This window comes from Trachypithecus francoisi, unplaced genomic scaffold (assembly GCF_009764315.1).
Source record: "Trachypithecus francoisi isolate TF-2019V2 unplaced genomic scaffold, Tfra_2.0 Lachesis_group13, whole genome shotgun sequence".
NCBI classification, from domain to species: Eukaryota; Metazoa; Chordata; class Mammalia; order Primates; family Cercopithecidae; genus Trachypithecus; species Trachypithecus francoisi.
The window spans coordinates 1,471,268-1,493,639 of NW_022681458.1; the positions used below are offsets into that span (position 1 = coordinate 1,471,268).

The following is a 22,372-nucleotide window of genomic DNA, read 5'->3' on the forward strand; positions in this document are numbered from 1 at the left end:
CTGGGTTGAGAAATAAAGGGAAAGAGCACAAGAGAGAGAAATTTAAAGCTGGGTGTCCGGAGGAGACATCACATGTCGGCAGGATCCGTGATGTTCCCCGAGCTGTAAAACCAGCAAGTTTTTATGAGCGATTTTCAAAAGGCAAGGGAGTGCACGAATAGGGTGTGGGTCACAGAGATCACATACTTCACAAGGTAATAAAATATCACAAAGCAAATGGAGGCAGGGTGAGATCACAGGACCACCGGATGAGGCAAGGGGTCCCAGAAGCAGAACCACTGGGTCTGGGTTGTAGCCCCGTTGACCTCAACACTAATCATGGGGGCTGTTTTCTTGCTACTGCCTCCTTGCCCATGGCCCCCTTTTCTTGCTGTACCCCCAAGTTTTTCCTGGCCCATCTGATCTAGTGACTTACGCCTCCTCAGGGGCTCTCTGAAGCTCCTGGAGTGAATGTGCAGCCCCCTTGCTATGCCCACCAGGCCCTCCAGACCTGCCTGGTACCTGCCCGTGGCCCCACCTCACCTGTCACTTCTCTCCACCTCCACCCCACTGAGCCACCTCAAAGGCTCTTCTGGAAACAGTCCCACTGCCCAACTCCCTTGCAAAGCAAAACTAGCCCGAGCACGCTTTCCTTCATTTCGTTTTCTTTCTCCTCTTCTGGGCTGCAAGCTGCTTGTGGGCAGGGGCCTCATGAAGCCGCACATCCCCAAGCGCCCAGCCTGGGGTTGCAGCTGGAGATGCTCAGGCGGGTGTGTTACATGGGTGGTGTATTAGGCCATTCTCACATTGCTGCAAAGAAATACCTGAGGCTGGGTAATTTATAAAGAAAAGAAATGTAATTGGCTGATGGTTCTGCAGGCTGTACAGGAAGCGTGGCTGGGACGGCTGCAGGAAGCTTCCAGTGATGGTGGAAGGTGAACGGGGAGCAGGCACATCATGTGGTGGGAGCAGGAGCAAGTAGGGGAGGAGATGCCACATGTTTTTAAACAAGCGGATCTCACGAGAATACCGTATCATGAGGGCAGCACCAAGGGGATGGGGCTAAACCATTCATGAAGGATCCACCTCTGTGATACAGTCACCTCCCACCAGGCCCCACCTGCAACACTGGGTATTACAATTTGGCATGAGATTTGGGTGGGGACACAGATCCAAACTACATCAGGTGGAGACCTCTGAGATAGGAGTATTCCTGTTTCATAGATGAAAATGCGGGCTCCAGGGAGGGAAGCATCCCTGCCACCCACTGTTGCAGGCCTCAGTGCCTTTTCCTGTGCTGTCTCCTCTGCCCACGGTGCCCTCCAGGTATCCTTCAATGCCATCTCAGGAAGATGTGCCTCCCCTGGGCAGCAGGCCCCTGACTGTGCTCCCTGCCCTGGGCACCTGGCAGTGGCCCCTCACTGGTTGTTCTGTGAGGCCCTCCTGGATGCCTTCTTCCTCTCCTGCATTGTGGTCTCCACTGCCCACATGCAAAGGCCTGGGAGATGCTGGGTTCCCGGAAGCGAGGATTGGCTCCCTTTCTTCCTCTGTCCCCCTCTTTCTCCTTCCCTTTCCTCCTCCCCTCCTCCCCTCTTCCCTTTGGCCTCCTCTCCTGCTCTTCCCTCCTTCCTCCTCTTCGTTTCCTCTGTCTCTTCCTCCTTTTCCTGCCACTTCTTGGATCATACCTGACCTGCTGCGTGCACACTTTGTCCCCACCCACTGCTGCCCCCGCATGTTGGGGTGTTTGGGATGGGTTCCCTGAATGGAACCCACACCTGGTGTCTCTGACATGCTTTCACCATGAGACCTCCATCATGTCCTCACCTCAGAGGCCACTGAGACCTCCCTGGCCGCCCCCTTGCCCCTCCATGTGCTCTCCGGAGTGCCCTCCTTCCTGTCCCTCGGGAGAGCTGGTCCACCTCGGTCCCTGGGCAGCACAGCCTAAGCCTCCAGAGATGTTTACTGGGTGAATGCACGCATTTCTTGGGAAAGTTTTCTTTTTTGGGATTTCTTTGGACGTTGCAAGCTTGATCACAGCGTGCAGCTGGGTCGTGCCGTCTCTCCTCGGCCTATTGCGCTTCCTTGGCAGGGGCTGTACAAAGCAGACCAGCGGTTTGGACCAGGCGTTGAGACTTACCCCGATGGCAGCCAGGACGTGGGGCTGTGGTTCCGGGAGCAACTCATCAAGCTGTGCACCCAGATCCCCAGTGGCTTCTCCCTCCTCAGCTACCCTGAGTTCTCTGGCTTCCTCACCTACAGCCCTGCCAGGATCAGCCTCTCAGAAGAGGAGAAAACAGAGTGGGGACTGCAGGAGGAACAGGACCCCTTTTTCTATGAGTATAAGCGGTTTCTTCTGAATGACAACCTAATGCTGCCTCCAGAAACGTATGTCTACTCGACTGACTGTGACCACCTGCCCATGACAAGCTCTTTCCGCAAAGAGCTGGACACCTGCATCTTCCTCAATGAAATTCCTCCATTCGTTGACAATGGAGAACCCTGGTTCATAATCAATGAGACCCCTTTGCTGATCAAAATCCAGAAGCAAACTTACAAGTTCAGGTGACCAGTCTGCTGCTGCTCCTCCCCCAGGGCCCTGCACTGTACAGGCTGCCCCTAGGCAGGTTCCTGAGGCCCCCAGCCAGCTGCCACTGAGGGTGCTCCCTCAGGGTGACCTGAACACGCTCCTCCCATTAAGTGACTGATGTGGGTCATAATGAAGGGAGGGAAAGCCCCTGCTGGCTGGGCCCTGGGGCCCTGGACGTCTGTGCAGGGGAATGATGGTCTCAGGATCCCACCTGCCCACTCTTGGGGACAGGAATGATCAGGAGGTGGATTGGTGAACATGCAGCCAGGGGAGTCCCGAGGCTAGTGTGGAACCTGGGGCAGATGTGGCTGGGGAGAAGCTCCTGAGTCCATGGAGCTGCGGGTGAGTCCTGGCCCTGGGCCCTGTGCATTTCCCCTTGTGCAGGCCGTAGCTAGTGTCCTGCCCCCATGATTGCGTCGGTGCCTAGGTGTTCCATGGGCCAAGTCTCCTCTCAGGGTTGACATGGAGAGCAGGGTTTGTTGTTACTGTTATGTGGTGGTAAGGGATCTGCCTGAGAGCCAAGGGTGGGAGCACAGGGCAGTAGTGGTGTTGGGGCCCAGCCAGGCCTTCGACTTGTCCAAGGATGGCATGAAGAGATGCTCTGCTCTGTTGGTCTTCCAAAAACCCTTCTACCCTACCCAGCGCCCCAGGAAAGTCAGCCACCACCTAAGGAAAAGTGTTTAATTTTTTTGGTGGGGGGAGGGCACAGGGTCTCACTCTGTCACCCAGGCTGGAGTGCAGTGGTGCAATCTTGGTTCACTGCAACCTCTGCCTCCCGGGTTCAAGCAGTTCTTTGCCTCAGCCTCCCGAGTAGCTGGGATTACAGGGGCCCGCCGCCACACCCAGGTAATTTTTGTATTTTTAGTAGAGATGGGCTTTCACCATATTGGTCAGGCTGGTCTTGAACTCCTAACCTCATGGTCCACCCTCCTTGGCCTCCCAAAGTGTTGGAATTATAGGTGTGAGCCACTGTGCCCGGCCGAAGTGTTTAATTTTTAGAAGTTAAAATATTCAAGAACACTTTAATTCCTTTCCCAAATATTGACCTCAGATGTCACTAAACTTTCAGAACGCATCTTTTCTGAGAATAAGTGGCTGCTTTTTCATTCATCAATCCATCCACCCACCCAATCACCCACCCACCTACCATCCAATCCACCCATGCAACATCCATTCATTCAAGCATCTGTTCATCTACCCACACACCTACCCATTCATCCACCCACCCATCCATTCATCCAGCCATCCATTCATCTACCCACCCACCTGCCCATTCATCCACCCACCCACCCATTCAGTCATCCATCAATCCACCCATGCAATATCCATTCATCCAGCCATCCATTCATCTATCCACCCACCTACCCATTCACCCACCCACCCATCCATTCATCTTATCAATCCACCCACACACCTACCCATTCATCCACCCACTTACCCATCCATTCATCCATCAATTCATGCATGCAATATCCATTCATACAGCCATCCATTCATCTACCCACCCACCTACCCATTTGTCCACCCACCTACCGGTTCAGTCATCCATCAGTTCACCCTCGCAACATCCATTCATCCAGCCATCCATTTGTCTACCCACCCACCTACCCGTTAATTCACCCACTCGCCCACCTCTCCATCCATTCATCCATCAGTATACTCATGCAACATTCATCCACCCACCCACCCCTTCATCCATCAGTCCACCCATGGAACATCCATTCATCTACCCACCTACCTACCCATTCATCCACCCACCCATCCATCCATTCATTCATCAGTCCACCCATGCAACATCCATTCATCCAACCATCCATTCATCTACCCACCTACCTACCCATTCATCCACTCACCTACCCATCTATCCATCCATCAATCTATTCATGCATCCACCTACCCACCCATCCATTCATCCATCAATCCACCAATGCAGCACCCATTCATCCACCCACCCACTCATCCATCTATTCATCCATCCGCCCATCCATCCACCCTCCCACCTACCCATTCATCCATCTTCCCACCCACCCGTCCATTCATCCACTCACCCACCCATTCATCCATCAATTCACTCATGCAACATACATCCACCCACCCAACCATCCATCCATCCATCAAGCAAACATCAACTGGGCTTGTAATTGTTGACAATTACAACTGGTCCTCCTGTGTGGACCAAGCTTGTACAGGGTGAGTTACAAGATAAGGCAGGGAGTGGGCAAGAGAGATAGAGCCTGGGTATCCCCTAAGAGACCCTGAGCTCCACCACAGATGTCAAGTGATATGTGTCGTTTACTCGTCACTTGCATAGCAGCCTGGGGCCCCGAGACCTGCCCTACCAGCATTGTGCAGGCAGAATACTGTTAGGTACAGAAGCAACTGTAATGCACAGGTTCTCTATTGTGAAAAGGGGTTGTGTACACACCAGGAGGCATCAGTGTTGTGTGATGAGTAAGCCATGAGATATGCGTGTTGTCTACTCAGACAAAAGTGTACGAGCAGAGGGTGGAATGTGGGTGTTGGTACTGAGACTGGACCCACATGTATGTTGGCCTCCTTCCTACCCAGCGCCTTTGCTGTTGTAGCCCGTTTCTTAGCAAACACCCAGTGACCTAGATGAATGAGAGATGCATGGGTGTACTCGCAGCCAGCACATTCCTGCTGGCACAGACATGTAGCCCAAGCATCTTGACATCCAGGTGGCATGTCCACACCACCATGTGCAACCTAGTGGATCATGAGCAGCTGGGGATGCAGCTGCCAGCACTCAGGATGCCTGAGGAGTGAACAGTGGGGGGCTTCTTGTGAGAAGGGGAGGCATTGGAGGGAGGTGGCCCAGCTGGACCCTTTCTCATGGGAGGTGCAGAACCTGGTCTAGGACCACTGAAAGTTGTTGTGTTGCCAGGAACAAGCCGGCTCACACCAGCTGGAACATGGGCGCCATCCTGCAGGGGAAGCGCAGTGGCTTTGCACTCTGTGGGCCCAAAGAGCGGCTTTCCACGGAGATGATCCTAAAGGCTGAGGAAGGGAACCACGACTGGATTTGTGGGATCCTGAAGGACAACTTTGCTAGTGCCGACGTGGCAGACGCAAAAGGCTACACTGTGCTCGCTGCGGCTGCTGTAAGCCCCCCACCCTCCTGGCTGGTGCCCGCAGGAGCTTAGCTGTGAGGGTCACACACGTGGGTGGCCCTCTGTGGGCCCCTCTGCAGGAGCAGAGCTGAGGTACATGGGGATACTGATGTGTCCACACCTCCACCTCACCGTTCAGTAGAAACCCCCTCAGTTGAGCGTGACACTCATGGTCCTGTGGAGAAGGGTTTGGGGCAGAGTGCCCATTCCATTCCTTTGTCCCACACTTGTCCCTTTGCTAAGCTCCCGAATGAGCACGGGTTCCTGCCCTGCCATGGGGTGGCCTCATGAGGGCATCAGGACGCCCAGTGATCCTTCCCAGGTGCATCCTCCTGAGTCCCGCCTCATCTCCCTCCAGACTCACTGCCACAATGACATTGTCAACCTTCTCCTGGACTGTGGGGCCGACGTGAACAAGTGCTCAGATGAGGGTCTCACGGCACTCAGCATGTGTTTCCTCGTCTACTACCCTGCCCAGTCCTTCAAGCCCAATGTTGCTGAACGGACCATGCGCGAGCCCCAGGTCAGCCCCCGGTGGTCACCGTACCACCAACTGTCCCCTGTTGTCTTCTCTGTCTCTTCTAAGTGTCCACCGAGCCTCCTCCGTCCTCCTGTGTGCACCAGGCTTGTACAGGGTGAGTTACAAGATAAGGCAGGGAGTGGGCAAGAGGGATAGAGCCTGGGTATCCCTTAAGGGACCCTGAGCTCCACCACAGTTGCCAAGTGATGTGTATTCTTTATGCGTCACTTGCATAGCAGCCTGGGGCCCTGAGACCTGCCCTGCCAGCACTGTGCAGGAAAGGGGTACTGTGGAGGGAGAGTGGGCATCCATGACAACGCCCCCAAGATGGGGCTGAGAATCTGCATGCCTAACAAGTTTCCTGGCAGTACCAATGTTACTGAAACACCAGGGGTTCAGTCTCAGTCCTGCTGCTCGCTGCACAGAAAGCCAATCACTGAGATGCCAAGTATTGCCAAGGAAGAAGGCTTTAATCGGGTGCTGCAGCCAGGCAGATGGGAGATCAGTCTCAAGTCCATCTCCCTGACTGACTAACACCTGGAGTTTATGTAGCAGGAGAGAAATGTAACAATGTGTAAGAAAACAGAAACTAGGACAAGGCAAGGAGACATCTGGTGTGGTGATCTGGTGGGTTTCAGCTCTCTGATGCTTCCTGAAGGTCCTTTCCTGAGGAAGGAACTCAGATAAGACAAATACGAGTTTCAAGCTTTAACAGAAGAGTCGATTTCTATGTTTATCCAAAAACAACTATCTGTGGGACTCTTGGGCTGGTTTCACCAATACCTCTGGTCCAGGGGCCACACTTTGGGAACCATGGCTCAAAACACAAGCAGATCAAGGGCAGTGCCGTGTGACAGAAATAAAACATGTAATTAAAATTTGGGAAGTAGCCGCATGAAAAAGTAAAACAGGTGGAATTAATTTTAATATAATTTAGCCTAATGTATTCAAAATCCAATCATGTTGATGTATGATCAATATAAGCAGCATCATTAAGGTATTTGCCTTCGTTTTCCAACCTCTCCTTCACTCCTAAGCACCTGGGTGTGGATGGGCCACATTTTGTGAGCTCAGCAGCCATGTATAGGGCCATGCAGCCCGGGGTGTGGCCTGGTCAGGTGCAGGCTTCTGTGCGATACCTTCACAGGGTTTTTTTTTTTTTTTCCCCTTTGAGGGTTTGGGAAAAGCTGCCCTGGTCTTTTCAGCCTAGGTGCTTTGAAGACAGCTCTAGGCCTCGGGCATTGGTCCTTGCTGAAGAAGGTACTAGAATGAGGTTGTCACTCCAATTTCTTCTAATGACAGTTTTTTGGTTCTTTTCCAAAGGAACCTCCAAAATTCCCAGTTGTTCCAATCCTTTCATCATCATTCATGGACACAAACCTGGAGTCTCTGTACCATGAGGTGAACGTGCCTTTCCAGGGTAGCTATGCGCTGAGGCCACCGCCAACACCACCACCACTGCCACACATCTTGGGCAGCCAGGAGGGCGGCCATTTCCAGGACACTGGGCAGCCTGGGGAGTCCGTGGACCACAGGAGCAGCTCTCTGAAGGGGGACTCCCTGTTGGTGAAAGGCAGCCTTGGCCATGTGGAAAGTGGGCTCGAGGATGTGCTGGGAAACACAGACCGGGGCACTCCGTGCAGCACTGAGACGAACTTTGAGTCCAATGTGTGTGTGTGCAACTTCTCCATCGAGCTCTCACAGGCCATGCTGGAGAGGAGCGCCCAGTCCCACAGCTTGCTGAAGATGGCCTCACCCTCACTGTGCGCCAGCAGCTTCGACAAAGGGACCATGCGGAAGATGGCATTGTCCATGATCGAGTAGGTCCTGGTGCCAGGGGGCGGGGGTGGAGGGCCACCATCAGGGCTGAATCCTGTGCACAGCAGACCCACGTCTCTTCCCTGTGCCAGCGGGAGGCCTTGTGTTCGGAGATGTGTGTCTGAATGTGTGAGCATCCCTGTGTTGGTGGCTCCACACCATGGCCGAGCCTGTGGGAGTTCCACAGTGACGGGCTGTTTTCAATGCCACCCCAGCCCTGCTTTGGCCTTTGGCACTGGCCTGAAGTGTCTCTGTGGGAGCCTCAGCAGGGGCCACAGTCCAGGGGTCCTATCCTAGCCATGGTGCATGTGAGTGACACCTGCCCGGGCAGCCCACACACCCCTATTGCCCACCCTGTCTATACCAGTGTGTCTCAAAATGTGGTCCATGCACCCCTGGGGTTCCAAGACCCTTTCAGGGAGTCTGTGGGGTCAAAATGATTCTCTTGATAACCCTGAGACTCTGTTAGCCTTCTCCTTGTGTTGACATTGGTGGATGGTATGAAGACAAGGAAATCCAGACCACCAACCCCCAGCCTGCAAGGCAGCAGTGCCCAGCCTGCATGGGGGCATGGTATTCCTTCGCCACGATGTGCACTTGGGAGGATGCCTGTCTCACTGAAGAATGCCTTTGACAAAGCAGAAAAGCAATGACGAATTGCATTAAATCTTGCTCCTTGAGTATACACCCCTCGAATATTCTGGATCAGAAAACATGGGAAGGACACTGATGTGCATCTGCCATAGACCAAGGCACACCACTTCTCTGCAAGAATCGCTTCCCCCAGGGCCAGAGTAGCAAACAGAATGTGGTATCTTCCTTAACCTCCTGCCCCATTTTTGATCAGAAGAATGACCACTGTTATGTGGCTGTTCATTCTCCTGAACACAGCCTACCGCTTTAAGGAAAACATATGACACTATTTGTTGCTGGTGAAATTTATGTTTTCAAGTGGAGAGCAGAATTTTGGACACTTGTATCCACCACCAAGACCTTCATAGCTTCCTTTGAGACGTGGGTATTCACAGGTTTTTCGGGTGAGATGGCATAGCAGAACTTGGCCACACAGCCAAGTTCTGATGTCAAACCATCGCCAGGTGGATGAAGATCCATTGACAGTGAGAGGTGGGTCCGTGGCCTTCAGTGCAACCAGGTGCAGAAGGCTGGTTGATGAGTGTCCAGCTCCACCAGGTAGCTAGCTCACCGCCCCCAGCCTGGGTTCATGTAGTTCAAACAGGAAGACCATGATGATCAGAAAGGCTGCTCAAATACTCCTTCATCCAGCCGCGTACCTGGGGGAAGCTGGGTCTCCACTCACTTCCACCAAGGCTGCAGCAGAGCAGATAGGGGAATCCAGCGAAGGTGGAAAACAGTGCCACCCTTCTCCCTAACTGGTTTTGCTTTGTAAAATAACTTTTTGTGACAGTATTACTTATTGGTAACATGCAGTGGGTTTGTTATGGTTAACAAGTTGGTGAGCGTTCTTGAGAGGTGAAGCCAGCCGAGCTTCTGGGTCGGGCGGGGCCTTGGAGAACTTTTGTGTCTAGCTAAAGGATTGTAAATGCACCAATCAGCGCTCTGTGTCTAGCTAAAGGATTCGAATGCTCCAATCAGCACTCTGTAAAATCGCACCAATCAGCACTGTGTCTAGCTAAAGGATTGTAAATGCACCAATCAGCACTCTGTGAAATGGACCAATCAGTGCTCTGTAAAATGGACCAATCAGCAGGATGTGGGTGGGGCCAAATGAGGAAATAAAAGCTGGCTGCAGTCCGCCCCCCCTGCCCCCGCTTTACCCAGCCAGCAGCAGCAGCAGCAGCAACCTCCTTAGGTCACCTTGCACGCTGTGGAAGCTTTTTTCTTTTACTGTTAACAATAAATTTTGTTGTTTGGGTCTGCACCACCTTTAAGAGCTGTAACACTCGCCATGAAGGTCTAGGCTTTATTCTTGAAGTCAGTGAGACCATGAACTCACTGGAAGGAAGAAACTGGACACATCTGAAGGAACAAACTCCAGACCCACCATCTTTAAGAGCTGTAACACTCACTGCAGGTCTGTGGCTCCATTCTTGAAGTCAGCAGGACCAAGTACCCACCAGAAGGAATACATTCTGGACACATTTTGACAGTTTTTGAGCTTTACCTAGTAGTGACAGACAAGGAGAGCCAGCACCCACGTGAACACAGTTCCACGGGCTTACGAATGGTAAGGGTCTGGATAGGGGTCTGGATGCTGGGGACTGCTGCTCAAGGCCAATCTAGTTCCCGCAGCTATGATCCTGTGCCTGCTGCAGGGTCAGTGAGCTTGGCTGGGTCCTACACCTGCCCTGCATGCACGGGCATTCCCGCTGCCACCTGGGCCCCCTACCCCCAGCCCCTTCCTCCTCTCTTGAGCTTCTCCCTAAGCCCTGCATGGCTGCACAATCTCCACCCACCTGGCCCCAGCCTCTCGTGAGGCGCAAGTACCCTCCGGAGGCACAGCTTCCCCCTGAGCTGGCCAGCCTTCTGCTCAGTGACCCCTCAGAGGCGTGTGTGCCTGTGTGTTTGTGTCTTTGTGGTGTGAATAGTGTGTTGTGTGTGTGGTTTGAGTGTGTGGTGTGCTGTGTGTGTACTGTGGTGTGTGTGCTCTGGTGTGGCTTGTGTGTGGTGTGCTGTGTGTGGTGTGTGTGCTGTGTGTACTGTGGTGTGTGTGCTCTGCTGTGGCTTGTGTGTGGTGTGCTGTGTGTGGTGTGAGCTCTGGCGTGTCTTGTGTGTGGGGTTATGTGCTGTGTGGGGTGTGCTGTGAATGTGCTGTGTGGTGTGCTGTGTGTGCCGTGTGTGTATGTGTGGTGTGCCCTCTGGTGTGGCTTGTGTAGTTGTGTGGTGTGTCTCCGTGTGTGTTTGTGTTGTGGTTGTGTGCTGTGTAGTGTGGTGGGTGTGGTTGCGGCACACACATCACACACATACTCCCTACAAGCCCTTGCCCAGTCTCGTTGCTGGCATGGCCCCGTCCTGGGCACAGTGCAGGTGCCTGCCCTCCAGGGGCCCACAAGTGCCCCCTCTTTTTCAGGCGAAGGAAGCGCTTTCAGACCATTAAGCTGCTGCTGCGCCGGGGCGCGGATCCCAACTTGTGCCGCGTGCCCATGCAGGTCCTGTTCCTTGCGGTGAAGGCCGGGGACGTGGACGGGGTGAGGCTGCTGCTGGAGCATGGGGCGAGGACCGATATCTGCTTTCCCCGACAGGTAGGAGCCTCTGCGGGCGGGCGCCGGGATGAGCTCAGACTCTCGGGCACGGGCCGGGCAGCAGCTCGCTCCACCTAGGCGCGGAAGAGCGGGGTGGGCTCTTGCAGGCGACCACTGGGCTGTGTTGGTGATGGCGCGCCGGAGTGGGGATCCCACAGCCCACTGTTCCTCCCATGTCCCCAGACAGAATTTGGATGCTGTGCTAGTTTCTAGAGTATTTCACGCTCTGTATAATGTTTTCCCAGTGTTGAAGCAAACTCGGGAAGCGTGTCCTGAAGTCCCCTTGGAAAGGGGAGACTTGTGTTCAGGAGGAGGCGGGCCCCCTTTCACCCCAGGCTCAGCATCACAAGGACACCAGCAGCGGAGGCAAAGGGTTTTGGTGCTGAGATTTTATCTTTACCACAACAGATCCAGCCGGCAAAATATTTAGCTGAGAAAAAGTCTTTGAAGGGAAATCTGATTTTATATCTTTCTCAAGAAGTGTGAGTCCTGTGCCTGCTAAGAGACAGAGCTGTGCCTTTCCCAGAGGATGGCTTCCCCCTTTGAGGCCACGCCCACCCGTGAGCAAGCAGCTTCACAGGGCATTTTGCTCTGGAGTAAATTAGCCTGCTAGTTCTTCGAAGAAAGTTTCGTGTTTCTGCTGAGTTTCACTGGGGACTCAGGGCTTTATGGGCTTTGCTCGTTCAAACTCTCCTTTTCCCACCGGTCCCCCGGGCAGTGGGCATCCCGATGCTTGGCCCCAGACTCCCGCAGCCTTCCCCACAGCACAGCTACTGGAAGGGCTTCCTTCCTGAATTTCCACTGCTCTGGAATGGAATCAGAGTCACTGCCCAAGACTGCGCCTCCTCTCAGAGGCATCTGGGATGAGGCCAGGCTTCCCTCTCAGCTCCGTCAGTCCATGAGGGCCTCGTTAGGCTGCACAGGGGACAGGGCGAGATGGAGGTATGGTGGCAAGCGTGGGCTCACTGCGGCGTTTCCTGTTCACTTGAACATGACATTATCTGTTGTGTTTCATCCCTTTGCCTGAACCCTTGTTTTCGTTCTTTCTCTTTGTATTTTGAAGGGCCCTACAATCATTTCTCTAATTTAAGATCTAGACTAACCCCATCACAATTTTCCGTTCAGTGCATCCACCCATCCACACTCAAGAAACGACTGCTGTCCACAGTGGCTGTGAAGATTCCAGATGGATCACGAACTGGCACCAGGGCCACCTTTGGGTGCCCCCAGAACAGGGGGCCCATTATGCAGACACATGATGGGGGTCTGTCCACTTGGCTGTGAAATTTACTTGTAGATTTTTTCTTCTCCAGTTGTGTAAACACTTGTCCATCGTCCATCATTTCAGCACCTTACCTTATTCACAGGGTGTTGATGGGGTGAGAGCTGATGGCTCTCTCTGGCCACCAGCCTTGCCAGTTGTCACTCAGGCGGCATTGAGTGTTTGAGGGCAGGTGGGTCTCACTGTCCAGGACCCTTAGTGCCCAGCCATGGAAGAAATTAAACTTTCCTTCCAAGTGTAAGGTTACACAGAAAACAGAATTTTTGGTTTAAGATGCAGGATAATTTCGTAACTTTTTAGGTTTACTGATCGGATTCCATCTTTGAAACTGATTAAGGTCACAACCTTTAAACTGGGCATGGACATCCTTCACTGACTCACTTGTTTATTCATCTGTTCATAGCTGATCAGGAATGTATTATTTACACGTTTATCTTTCAAATAGAAAGTTTTTTAGAAATTAAAATATTTGAGTGGGTTCAGAAATGAACATGTCACCAAAACACCAGGGGTTTGGTCTAGATCCTGCTGCTTACTGCACAGAAAGCCAATCAGTGGGACGATGGGCACTGCCAGGGAAGAAGGCTTTAATCGGGTGCTGCACTAGGGAGAACAGGAGATCGTTCTCAAATCCATGTCCTCAACAGACTAAAATTGGGGATTTACATAGCAGGGAAGAAATGTAACCATGTGTGGAAAAGCAGGAATTAGGAGGGCTAAGGAAAAAGAGTTGGTCAACAGGAAGCCGGTGCTCCCAGGGGCAGTCATGATGGGTGAAGGGTCTCGGGTCTCACTGTCCAGATGCTGTGATCTAGTGAGTCTCTGTTCCTTGATACTATTTAGAAGGCCTGCTGGTTGGTTTCCTGAGGAAGGAGCTCAGATAAGACAAATGTAACTTCCTCAAGTTTTAAAGAATGGAAGGGTCAATTTCTATGTTTATTTAAAAGAAACCATAGACATGGGTTCTAAGGGACTACTAGGCCAGTTGCAACACCCTTCCCCCCATCTGTCAATTCCTCAGTCATGAGGAATCAGGCCATGGATCCGTCTGGCTGCTTCATGCTGAGGAGGGGCATTGTGGGCAGCTCCACACCATGGGTAACCCTGTGGCCACCCAAGAATCAAAGGTTAATCTGATACTAGAGTTTTTTCTAAAACACAATCTTTCTCTTTCCAGTTCCCCACTTCCACCAAAGGCAAATCACAGCAAGACCAACCTACCTGCAAAATAAGCTTCAGTGGCCTGATTACTCACACAAAGTGCAGGAAGAATTATTGTCTTTTTTTTTCTTTTGAGGCAGGGTCCCACTCTGTCACGTAGGCTGCAATGCAGTCACATAATCATGGCTCACTGCAGCCTCCACCTTCCAGGCACAAGTGATCCTCCTACTTCAGCCTCCAGAGCAGCTGGACTACAGGCATGTATCACCAGGCCTGGCTAATTTTAAAAATTTTTGTAAAGACAGAGTCTCACTATGTTGCCCAGGCTGGTCTCAAACTCCTGGACTCAAGCAGTCCTCCCGCCTTGGCCTCCCAAAGTGCTAGGGTTACAGGTTACAAGTCCTCCCGCCTTGGCCACTGTGCCTGGCCAAGAATCATTGTCCCTCCAGGCTCTCCTAAGTAGGCTTTGCTAGAACCTTTCACAAGGAATCTCAGACTCCACCTCAAAGGCCTCTCAAGCCAAGCCAAGGATCCATCTGTGCCTTCAGATCCCTGTGTGAACTGGGAAAACCACTCTTCTCAAGGTCCCAAACAACTTGAGGCTCCTAGGTCTGACAGAAAGTGACACAGTCCACTTACCGCAGGCCAGGAAGCATGCAAAGGAACTGCATAGACAAGGTATGAGGCCAGTTATTCTAAGAGGTTCCCATTGGCTCTATAAAGTCAATCTCAATTTCTCAAAGCAATCTGCTTATTCTGAAAATGTGCCATTCCAGTCAAAGCCCTGGGAGAATAACCAGTTCCTCCAACTGTGTCCCATTATAAAAGAAAACAGATTCCTAATAAATGTATGCAAACAAATACATTGCCATGAATTAAAAATATTTGCATAGTCTCCAAATTCTGGGGAAGTCAGGCAGACACAGAAAAAAGCTTCAAATTCTGTTTGCAAGAGTATACTCTATTGTTAATGGATATAAGCAGCTCAAAAGGAAAAAGCTTTCCAGACTCCGAAAAATGAAACAAAAAGAACCAGCAGTGTTTCAAAAAATCATAAAAAAGGTTTCAGTCCTCCACTACTTCGGTCCATGCAGTCACCTCTTGCTATGCTTCATGCTGGGTTAACCGTCAAAACGGGTTAACACCAGCTTTTTAGTTAGAGCCCTGGAATTTTCCTCCTAATCCAATGGCACAATCTCCAAAGTTAACAGAAATGTGCATTCAATAGTCCTTTCCATGAACTCCACCCAAAGAAGCAAGCCCTGGATGGTAGCTGATTATAAGTCACTTTGTGAAAAGAATCAAAGCAAAACAATAATTGTAGATGACAAAAGTCTTAGGACAGCTGTAAAGACACAGCTGACAAGGAAATTTTGTTATTTCTGTATCAGACAATTTAACAATAATTATGATAACCACTGGCAACATATATTAAGACAGATCAGAATTTCAGGAATGTCATGCAATCCTGGAACACACATGAACAACGTATCTATATACATGTAACCTAGAGAAAGTTAAACACGACTTTGCATTTGACGATGCTTTCTGTAAAATTCTAACATACCAAATAAGCCTAATATGTTTCTCTTGGACTTTGGCGACCCAATGTCCCCCAAAAAGGTAGTTTGAGGTAAAGAAGACTGAATTTAAAACTTGAAAGTTTGCTTTTGGAGTTTGTCATATATCAAAGGTTAAAGACACTTGATATTATAAAACAGGATCACAAGTCACTATACAATTGCCAATCCTTTAGCCAAAATAATTCAAATATTTCAAAACAAAAAACCCACAAAAACCTTTACTCTTTGATAGGAGAATCAGTTTCCCAAACAATAAGACCTAATAAAGACAGCATGAGGCCAACTGAATCTGTCTCTCCTTTTTCTCCCTGCAGTTTACTCAAAAGGGAAACAAAAATATTTTATTATTGCCTGTAATCCCAGCACTTTGGGAGGCCAAGGTGGGTGGATCACGAGGTCAGGAGAGAGAGACCATCCTGGCTAACACAGTGAAACCCTGTCTCTACTAAAAAAAATACAAAAAAAATAGCCAGGCATGGTGGCGGGTGCCTGTAGTCCCAGCTACTTGGGAGGCTGAGACAGGAGAATGGCATGAACCCAGGAGGTGGAGCTTGCAGTGAGCCAAGATCGTGCCACTGCACTCCAGCATGGGTGAAAGAGCAAGACTCCATTTCAAAAAAAAAAAAAGAAAGAAAAAACTACTTAATCCAAGTGAATGTCACTTAATTTTAGTAACTGTAAAGACAACTAAGTAATTTGAGAGAAATCCCAGTCAATACAGTTTTAAGGACAAGGCCAATCTTTCCTGAACACTAAAACTTTGTCCCCATATCACAGTTTATCCTCATTATCTCAAGGAAAGACTGTGAAACCAACTCGAATTATTGATTGAATAGAATTACCTTGGAAATAAACATCATGTGAACATTGCTACTCTCACCTACTTTTCCAAGTAAGAAAATAAGTAATTATACTATTTCTTTTCAGAACTTGTAAAAATGCATCTTTTATTTATTGCCAGGAACCTTAATGCTTTTACAGCTCTCTAGATTGTCAGAGGTAAGAAAAACCAATCCAGTTTTAAATGTCAGTTTTAAATTCTTAATTGGAAATGACCCAGACATCCAAGGAGCATCAAAAATGACTAAGATGGGGCCAGGCGTGGTGGCTCATGCCTGTAATCCCAGCACTTTGGGAGGCCAAGGTGGGCATATCACGAGGTCAGGCGATCAAGACCATCCTGGCTAACAACGGTGAAACCCCATCTCTATACTAAAAATACAAAAAAATTAGGTGGGTGTGGTGGCGGGTGCCTGTACTCCCAGCTACTCAGGAGGCTGAGGCAGGAGAATAACTGGTGTGCTCTATCATTTTTTGGAGGCTTGATAAATAAAGGTAGCTTAGGAACTTTGGATAAACAGAGCAAATGATGAACTGTTGGAAATGCATAGGAAACAAAGTGACTATAGAGCCAAATACAGGCCTTCCATTAGAAGCTAGAAAATATCAGTGGTTATATATATATAGATATATAAGTAAAACCCAAAGGAGAACAAACAACAAATCAGTGAAATATAAAAGCAAAAACAAAAGGGAAACTAACACCCAATTTTTCTCCTACTGAGTTTACCTTAGAGACTTCAATGTTCCTGAGAGCCTAAAAAAGTATGATGAATATCTCATACCTGGTATACAAATTGATATCTTTAAGGCCACCAACACCACTATACATTTTGTGTACCTAAGAAATTTGCTTGAGTCATGTGGCCAGTAACTCTCTTAGTGCTAATACTACCTATGCAGAAGAGCAAATACAGTGTGAGCCAAAGCAATGCGAACATGGATGTGAAATTTGGCTCTATGCTAAATCTGGCTTCATCCGTAACTGTATTAAAAAATTGCCAAACTGCCAATGCATTTTTTTACAGTATTTTAAAATTTACCTTCATTAAGACTAGGAGCTTTAACTGTGACCAGTGCTAATTAGCCAGATTTATCCAGTTTTCTATCAAGTTTTAAAGAATATTATCTAAACTTTTTCAACTTTCTATTTTGTCTGTATACACATGAAGGTAGACACACAGAGAAAAACAGAAAAAAACTACATATGCCTTACACAGACCATATTTGACATACTTGGACTTTCTGTTTTGTCTTAGATTATTCTTTTCTTTTTTAAATAACAATTTTTAAAATACTCATTTTATCTTAGGACAAAAATTTACCATCTGAGATTGTTTCTCAAAATTATTCCCTTTATAACCTTCCTTAATGAAAATACATCTTAATATCCATAAGTTTCTTCACATCTCTTTCCCCTCCTTACTGGTTCCTTTATATTAATACCTTGTTTCATAAATAATCTTTTCAAGTCCATAATTTGAATCAACCTTTAGGTAACTTTTTTCTTTCTTTTTCTTTTTCCTTTTCCTTTTCTTTTTGAGGCAGGGTCTCACTCTGTCACCCAGGCTGGAGTGCAGGGGCATGATCATAGCTCACTGCAATTTCAACCTCCTGGGCTCAAGTGATCCTCCCACCTCAGCCTCCTGAGTAGCTGGGACTACAGGTGCATGCCACCACACCTGGATAATTTTTTTAATTTTAATTTTTAGTAGTGACAAGGTCTTGCTGTGTTACCCAGGCTGGTTTCAAACTCCTGAGCTCAAGCAATCGTCCCGCCTTGGCTTCCCAAAGTGCTGGGATTACAGGCATGAGCTACCATGCCTGGGCTAGGTAACTTTGAATTAGACAAAAGTATTCTTTTTTTCAATAAGGAGACATCTTCTTTGGCACATCTTATATACAGAACTGTACATTAACTACAATTTTTATTCTTAGTAACCTTAAATTTTAGTGAAAAACTAGGAAGCAAGAAATACTGATAATTCTAACGATGCTAATTTCCCAGAGATAGTAAGATTTTATAGATGATTACGTTCCACAAATTAAAAAAACATGTTTCCCCATATGATAACTCTTTCTTAATTGGAAATGACCCAGACATCCAAGGAGCATCAAAAATGACTAAGATGGGGCCAGGCGTGGTGGCTCATGCCTGTAATCCCAGCACTTTGGGAGGCCAAGGTGGGCATATCACGAGGTCAGGCGATCAAGACCATCCTGGCTAACAATGGTGAAACCCCATCTCTATACTAAAAATACAAAAAAATTAGGTGGGTGTGGTGGCGGGTGCCTGTACTCCCAGCTACTCAGGAGGCTGAGGCAGGAGAATAACTTGAACCTGGGAAGCAGAGCTTGCAGTGAGTGGTGATTGCACCTTTGCACTCCAGCCTGGGCAACAGTGCGAGACTCTGTCTCAAAAAAGAAAAAGAAGAAAGAAAAATGACTAAGATTTTAAATTACAAAAATGATTCACTACAACCATTTATCTCATTTACATTTACTAAATTCTTGTTTGTCAAAAAAGTTACACAAGGATCATTTTGTTTTGGCTGGATTTATAGTTTTATAACCTTCTGTGGCAAACCCTGGAACCTCAAAATATGTAGCAGAGACAAATATAAAACCCGAATAAAAGGCCAGGCACAGTGGCTCACGCCTGTAATCCAAACACTTTGGGAGGAGGCCGAGGCAGGCAGATCACCCGAGGTCAGGAGTTTAAGACCAGACTGACCAACGTGGAGAAACTCTGTCTGTACTAAAAATACAAAATCAGCCAGGTGTGGTGGTGTATTCCTGTAATCCCAGCTACTGAGGTGACAGGCAGGAGAATTGCTTGAACCCAGGAGGCGGAGGTTGCGGTGAACTGAGATCACGCCATTGCACTCCAGTGTGGGCAACAAGTGCAAAACTCTGCTCAAGAAAAAAAAACAGATAAAAATACATGCTGACGATTTCAAAGATATTTGTATGTTTATCTTAACAATAATGTTAAAGCCAGTTAGTTTATTAAAGATTTACTTAAGTCATCTGAACTTGAAAATTGCTTAGACTCCTGTACTTAATTTATGAGCACAGTTATTTATAAGCCAATTTTGTAGGCACAACATACAACATAAAAAATGTACAACATAACAAATGTACAACATAAACACATCTAAACATATATATATGCATACATACAAAGATCCAATAGCTTTTACCTTTAACTCTAGCCACGAGGTAGCAATACAAACTCATCAGTTAACAAACACGTTCACATGGCTAAACTTTGTTTGCCTTAATAGGTAATCCATTGAAGGCTGTGAGCCAAATTTTGGGGTAAAGCAATTTCCATATGGGTTTGAATTTTAAAGGCCAAACCTCCCCAGACTTCAAAGAACACTGGGGCTAAACAGCACCACACAACAACATCACCTATTAACCAGGTTTAACCCTGCTTAGAACAGTAACATAAACTCCTGGATACAGGGAACTCCATCCCACTTTCCCATTCACATGTAAAATGAAGCCCATGGAGAGGTCAAACTTCTCTAGATTCCAAAGAACATCAGGGCCAAGAAGATGATCAGTGTATTCCAATTTCCCATGACTATATTGATACAAACAATTACCAAAACACAATCCAACTGCTGCAACAACAAACAAGCCCCAAATGTGTCCCAACTGAAACAGCTGGGGTGTTACTTTCTGTCAGGCCTGTTCAACCTGAAAATGGAAATTTTTTGGAATATCCCCAAATTGAGGGGAGCACATCCTGCTGTCTGTTGCCCACAAAAGATAGTCATCCACCCAGACACAAATGTCACGTTTCAAAGTCTGTTCTTTCTGGGCAATCAGGAACACTGTTGGAGCTGGCAGTGGTGTGGCCAAAGAGAGAGACCAAAATCTATCTCCAGCAAAAAAGGGTCAGGCAGCTGCTTGAGGGGGCGGGGGGCGCTTCTGAAATTCTTGGCCCATAGCAGCTGAGCCATGAGCAATGCATTCCCGGTTGGGGAACCAAAATCTGTTACTGAAACAGCAGGAGTTTGGTTGAGGTCCTGCTGCTTGCCACACAGAAAGCCAGTCACTGAGACGAGTATTGCCAGGGAAGAAGGCTTTAATAGGGTGCTGCAACCAAGGAGATGGGAGATCAGTCTCAAATCCATCTACATACACAACCCACTAAAATTAGGGGTTTATATTGCTAGGAGGAAATGATCACTCTAGATGCTGTGATCTGGTGGATCTCAGCTCGTTGATACTATCTGGGAGGTCTGAGGATCAATTTCCTGAGAAAGGAGCTCAGATAAAACAAATTTAACTTTCCCAAGTTTTCCGATTGGGAGGGTCAGTTTCACTGTTTATTCAAAGGAACCAAAAACATCAGTTATATGGGACAATCGAGCCAGCTTCAAGCACCTGTTAGAAATAGGTGTAAAAGAACGGTTCCAGCCACAAGGACCAGATTTCCCTTAGACCTTTGAAGGTCCTGCCTCACTGTCTTCTGCCCTTCCGACTGTCTTCTGCCCTTCTGAAACTTGTGGGACTTAATGAGGAGTGGGATGCCCCTGACTCCTGTGTTCCGAAACTTGTGGGACTTAATGAGGAGTGGGATGCCCTCCGACTCCTGTGTTCCGAAACTTGTGGGACTTAATGAGGAGTGGGATGCCCCCGACTCCTGTGTTCCGAAACTTGTGGGACTTAATGAGGAGTGGGATGCCCCCGACTCCTGTGTTCCGAAACTTGTGGGACTTAATGAGGAGTGGGATGCCCCCGACTCCTGTGTTCCGGAACTTGTGGGACTTAATGAGGAGTGGGATGCCCCCGACTCCTGTGTTCCGGAACTTGTGGGACTTAATGAGGAGTGGGATGCCCCCGACTCCTGTGTCTTTGATTCTCTTCCTCCTTAAGTCACCTTAGCACTGGGTCAGAGCTGTGGGTCTGTGAAATTTTCTCACATTATTTGTCTAGTATTTCTCTCCATTGTGCTCTCCCTACTGTCCTGGAGCTCCTACCTGAGAGATGTTAGAACTCCAGCTCGCTCTCTCATGTCCCCTGATTTTGTTTTGGAGTGTTTTCTATGTCTTTGTGCTTCTGCTGTTTTGGGGAATTTCCTCAGCTTAATCATTTCCCGATTCACCCTTCAGCTGGGTTGGTTCTGTTACTAGCTCACTTGTTGCTGTTGCTGCTGCTGTTTTAGGGTTGACATGACATGTAAGGAGGGTGTGGCCTCTGGCTGACTGTCGTGGATGCACGGCCCCATGCGCCTCCTGATGGCCTGGGCTGCAGTTACAGTGGAGCAGTGGGCTGCCCATTATCCCCTTGCCTGCTTAGGTCTGCGTCCCTCTGGGGTCAGTAGATTGTCGACTGCAGCACCGGCCTCCCCAACATCAGGCGATGCCTGCATTGTATTCCTGTTTCTCTCCTCTCGCCACATGTCTCTGCTGGGGGTGGATGCTGCTGGCCCTGGTCATGCTTGAGGCTGTGGGTGTTGGGCTGTGTGGGGGTCCCAGGGGCTGCTGTCAAGCTGGGAGAGTTCTGTTGTTCCTGGGAGTCAGCAGCTGCCTGGAACCTACCCTGCCCTCTGCCTCAGATGCCCCGGCCATCTCCCTGGGTCACTGGTGGATGGGCATGCATGGGCACACCCAGCTGCTCTCCCCAAGTTCCTCTGGCTGGTGACTCTTCCCACCATCCAGGCTCACCTGTCTCCCCGTCAGGGGTCCCTCCTGGGTTCTTTTCTCTTTCCTGTTTGAGCAAGGCTGGTCTTCAAGGGACTGGGAAGCATCCCTTGACCTAAAGCCCAGTGTCTGTTCCCAGCCGGGCTCTCCCTTAGGACAGCAGAGCCGGCTCTAGAGGCCAGGGCCCCTGCGAACACCTGTGTCGCTGCTGCACAGCAGTGGCCTCTATGGATGCTGCCAGCTGATGGCCGGGGACACTGCGTGGAGAATGGACAGGTCAGGGGCTGGAGTCGGGAGGTCACTCAGGAGCTGCACGGCCGTTAATGTGGTGGGCCTGGCAGGGCAGGGAGGGGCTTTTCTCAGAGGAGAGTGTGGACAATGGCTTAAAATCGCACTGGTTCAGGGTGGGACTTCCTGCCTGCGGCCCTGGCAGACAGGTGTATTAGGCGTTGGAAGCAACACGTGTGGCTTGCTCAGCGTGTTGGGAGCTTTTCCCAGGCTGCCTTCAGGGACCAGTGTCCTGCACATTGTGGGGCAGGTGAGGCTGAGAATGGTGCCCTCGGAGTCTCAGCCATGTCCCTGGCATTTGG

General features: G+C 49.2%; 1 protein-coding gene across 4 annotated transcripts in view; it reads left to right on the forward strand.

The window, feature by feature from the left end:
• ANKMY1 (ankyrin repeat and MYND domain containing 1) overlaps nt 1-22,372 on the forward strand; it is a 73,878-nt gene that overhangs the window by 17,720 nt on the left and 33,786 nt on the right. For 2 of the 4 annotated variants that reach the window (XM_033229623.1, XM_033229624.1), the window contains exons 5-9: nt 2,069-2,541; nt 5,472-5,688; nt 6,056-6,220; nt 7,541-8,037; nt 11,085-11,256. In XM_033229623.1, the coding sequence (XP_033085514.1) occupies nt 2,069-2,541; nt 5,472-5,688; nt 6,056-6,220; nt 7,541-8,037; nt 11,085-11,256 (1,524 nt within the window). The other 2 variants (XM_033229626.1, XM_033229625.1) reach the window with 2 other exon arrangements.